This window comes from Octodon degus, unplaced genomic scaffold (genome assembly GCF_000260255.1).
Source record: "Octodon degus isolate 3935 unplaced genomic scaffold, OctDeg1.0 scaffold00037, whole genome shotgun sequence".
Lineage (NCBI taxonomy): Eukaryota > Metazoa > Chordata > Mammalia > Rodentia > Octodontidae > Octodon > Octodon degus.
In genome coordinates, this window is record NW_004524613.1 from 6,114,193 (window position 1) to 6,118,139 (window position 3,947).

Genomic DNA, 3,947 nt, shown 5'->3' on the forward strand with positions numbered 1-3,947 from the left:
TTTTTTTTTTTTGGCAGAACCGGAGATTAAACTCAGGCCCTTGCACTTGCCAGGGAAACACTTATTCTACTGAGCCTTCTCCCTGGTCCCCAGAACAATTTCAAAGAGTTCCCTAATGTAATTTTTCTGTCTCTACCTTTTCTTGTTGTAGGACAAATCATACAACTTCAAATCATTTTAAAATCAATTATTAGAAAAATTTTAGATATATAGAAAAATTGGACAGCACAGAGAGTTCCTAGATATCCTGCACCCAGTTTTTCTTATAGTATTACGGCATATTTGCTGTAATTTTTTGCTCGCGTGTGTGTGTGTGTGTGTGTGTGTGTGTGTGTGTGTGAAGTATTACTGATAATCACATTCTCGAGTAATGTTTGCGTGTTTCTGACAACCTCATCCCAAAAGAGGATTTAATGAGAATTCTTTGAGCTGCCTATATGGCTTATTGAGGCACTAGTTTGAAGTAACAACATTGCCATTTTTGTAGGTTAAAAATAGTAGGCAAAGGCTGGGAATATAGCTCAGCTCAGTGGCATAGCACCTGAAGTGCAAAGCCTTGAGTTCGATTCCTGGTGCATGTGAATGATTTTGTGTGGTTTAGTCTGCTATTTTGGGATCTCGATTCATAGAAGGACTAGACAGCCTCTGGGGCCTCCAAAATCCCCTGTGTGTAGAATCCTGGCTCAGTCCTCACAGTGGTAGGACCCAACAGTGGCCCAAGTTCCTTTGAAACGACCTACTCTGCTCTTGTTGGTAGAAATCCAGGGTAACAGCAGTTTCCAGGAGTCTGGCCCTCTACCTGGCAGAGGGGATTGAGCTCCGCTGAACCCAGCAGAGCAGCCTCTGCCAGAGCCACACTGAGTTGATTACACAGTGCTGGTGGAAAGCAAGGGCAGAAAAGGATGTTTATAGTACAGGGGAAGTTAAATTGCCCTAGCCTGAGTTAGAAAACAGTTTTTCTCTGTGATTCTATCACAAGAAAAATAGTATGTGGGCTATCATCCCAGCCCTCTGGGAGGCTGAGGTAGGAGGATCACAAGTCAAGCCCAACTGGAGAACCTTAGTGACTTAGCAAGAGCTCAGTGTGAAGGATCCGGATTCAGTCTTCAGTACTTGGGGCAGGGGAAGCAAAAGAAAAACAAGTTCAAATACAATGATAAATGACAACTGAGGCCTGCTAGCAGTATGAGGAGAGAGCATTGCGGGGAGGGGAGCTGTGCTGGGCCTGCTGTGCACATTCCCAGTCTAAAGGGTGAGGCATTGTTCAGCTGCAGTTCTGGAACCGTGAGTCAAGGGTCAGTAGTTGCTTGGATTTTCCAAAGGAGAAAATATATATATATATTTTCCAATATATATATATATATATATATATATATATATATTCCACATTGCTGACAACTGGCTAACAGCTAAGCTGGATCAGGCAGCTCCTGCCTTTAAGTCACTAACAGATTAATAGAGAAGACAGACAAATAATGATGATAAAATATAATGTAAGCCAGGCACTGTGGTGCACACCTATGATCCCAGCTACTCAGGAGACTGAGGCAAGAGAATGGCAAGTTCAAGGCCAGCCCAAGCAACTTAGAGAGACCCTATCTCAAAATCAAAAGGGCTGGGGATGTATCTATGTGATAAATCACCCTTGGGTTCAATCCCCAGTACCATGACCACCGCACATACATACACACAAACAAAAAAAAAAATTCATGAAGACAAAATGACATAATGTATATGAAGCTCTTAACAAAGTGACCAACCCATAAAAGCACTCCTTATTAAAAATGATTCACATATTTCATAGCCCCCACACTGAGTGAGGTATCCTTCCTGTTTTCTCCTGCCATCTTTCCATGTTTTTATTATTGCACATGCCACAGTGAATTGTGTCTGTTTTCTCTGCTGGGCTAACAGCACCTGCACTGATTCATTCAACAAATGTCCATGTCTCTGGCAGATCCTAGGGATGTGGTGATAAACCAGGAGCTCTTGAGCACTGAGTTCCAAAGAAATGACAGGAAACACTTATCCTGTGATCCTGTTTCATGATCATTTGGGAACTGATGTTCAGCATAGCCCCCTGTAGAGACAGATTTGGGCCCATATTCTTACTGAAAAGGATCTGAGGAGTATTATAATAAAGGAATACAGGTTTACTTTGTCCAGCCAAGCTTTGCGAGACTTAGTGAATGTTTGCTGAATAGATTTGCTTCATCTAGACAGTCCTTCATTTCTGTATTTGCTTTGATCCCCAGCTCAAGAGGAGGTAGAAGTGCCACAATGGTTAGAGGTGTTGCGGGAGCTAGCAGCCTCTGACTGCATAGGGACCTGTGGGCTTGCTATCTGCGACCCTCATGGAGACAAGAAGTCCTGGATTGAACAACATGAAGCCCCAGTCCCTGCAATTGGTGCTGGAAGAGCAAGTGCTGGCACTGCAGCAGCAGATGGTGGAGAACCAGGCAATCTCCTGGCGGAAGCTAAAGAACTCCCAGGAGGCCCAGCAGAGGCAGGCGACCCTCGTGAGGAAGCTGCAGGCCAAGGTGAGGCAGCTGGCCCCATCCTCTGGGGAAGGGAAATGAGAACACTCAGAAGCACTGGGCTCCAGAGTAGGGCATATGCTGGGAATGGCTCCCACCGAGCCTAGAGAGGGGAGAACCAACACACAGCTTCACCATGTGTGTTTATAGCTCCTCCATGGACCTATGGAGGTTTTGGTTTTCATTTTGAGACAGTCTCACTGTGTAGCTCAGGCTGGCCCTCAACTTGGAGTGATCCTACTGCCTCAGCCTTTTGAATACTAGGAGTACAGGTATGCACCACCACACCCAGCTTGCCACTTTTAAAGACCATGTTTGCAAGAGTTAAATTTGTTGCCCTGGGTGTCTGAAGCTAGAGCTAAGATCTGACCCTAGATTTTCAAGTTTTGCCTCTCCAAAACAAGAGGCATACCACAAGTATTCTTTAAACACCCAAACAGAAGCTCTAAAATATTGTGGGTTTACCTCTCCATCAGCACCCAGTTTTCTGTTCATAACAGCTTAGCCCCGGACCCCAGGGGCCCTTCACTGGGGCTGTCTGTACCAGCTGTATCTGTTGCCAAGGGCCTTTTCTCCGCCACAGGTGTTGCAGTACCGGAACTGGTGCCAAGAGCTGGAGAAGCGTCTGGAAGCCACTGGAGTGAGTGAGGCTGTGCTCTGGGTGTCCCCAGCCCTCTCAGTGAATCCACTTGTTAGGTTTCCTGTGCTGCCTGACAGAGGCTGAGATGTGATAAGGGGTGTGTGGTGGAAATCTCTCATTCTTCAGCCCCCAAGTGCTCTAGCAACACTGTTCTTTCTTGGATGAGCTATCACTGACCTGTGAGCTTCCAACCCTTGGTTCTCTAAGAACCAAGGCAGCCTCAGGAGACTTTCCAGCATGAGCATATGGAATTACAGGGGAAAAGTGCATCTTTTTTTCCAGCAGGTGTCAGTGTTTCTCTGTAGGAGAGAGGGGCATACCTGTGCCCACCTGTAGCAGAGGGATGTGTTGGTGCCGCTGGCTGGGTCCGACTGGCCTTGGAAGACCCATTTGCCTTTATTCCCACTCCCTTAGGCACCTTCCCACATTGCATTCTGAAAAATTATCTCAGAGGAAAGAAAGAACTAAAACACATTGAACACACCTTATGCAAGCCAGGCACTGTTAGGCATAGTCATATATATTATGTCACTTAGTCTGCAGAAAACTTTTTTTTTTTTTTTTGCTGAACCAGGGATTGAACTCAGGCCCTTGTGCTTTCCAGGGAAGTGCTTATTCCACTGAGCCATCTCCCCGGCCCTGCAGAAAACTTTTTTTTTTTTTTTTAATTTTATTTATTTATTTATGGGTGTGTGGGGGGCCCAGCTCAGCCCACCAGGGGGCAGGGCTGGCTGGCATGTGGTGCTGGGGGATTGAACCGTGGTCCCTGT

At 45.9% G+C, this 3,947-nt stretch overlaps 1 protein-coding gene across 5 annotated transcripts in view; it reads left to right on the top strand.

Moving 5' to 3' along the window:
- Cep250 (centrosomal protein 250) overlaps positions 1–3,947 on the top strand; it is a 49,117-nt gene that overhangs the window by 5,946 nt on the left and 39,224 nt on the right. For all 5 annotated transcript variants that reach the window (XM_023714818.1, XM_004630984.3, XM_023714817.1 and 2 more), the window contains exons 2-3: positions 2,256–2,540; positions 3,121–3,177. Coding sequence is in view for 4 of the 5 variants with exons in the window: in XM_004630984.3 (XP_004631041.1) it covers positions 2,355–2,540; positions 3,121–3,177 (243 nt within the window). In the remaining variant the exon portion in view is untranslated. The remainder of the gene's footprint in view (positions 1–2,255; positions 2,541–3,120; positions 3,178–3,947) is intronic.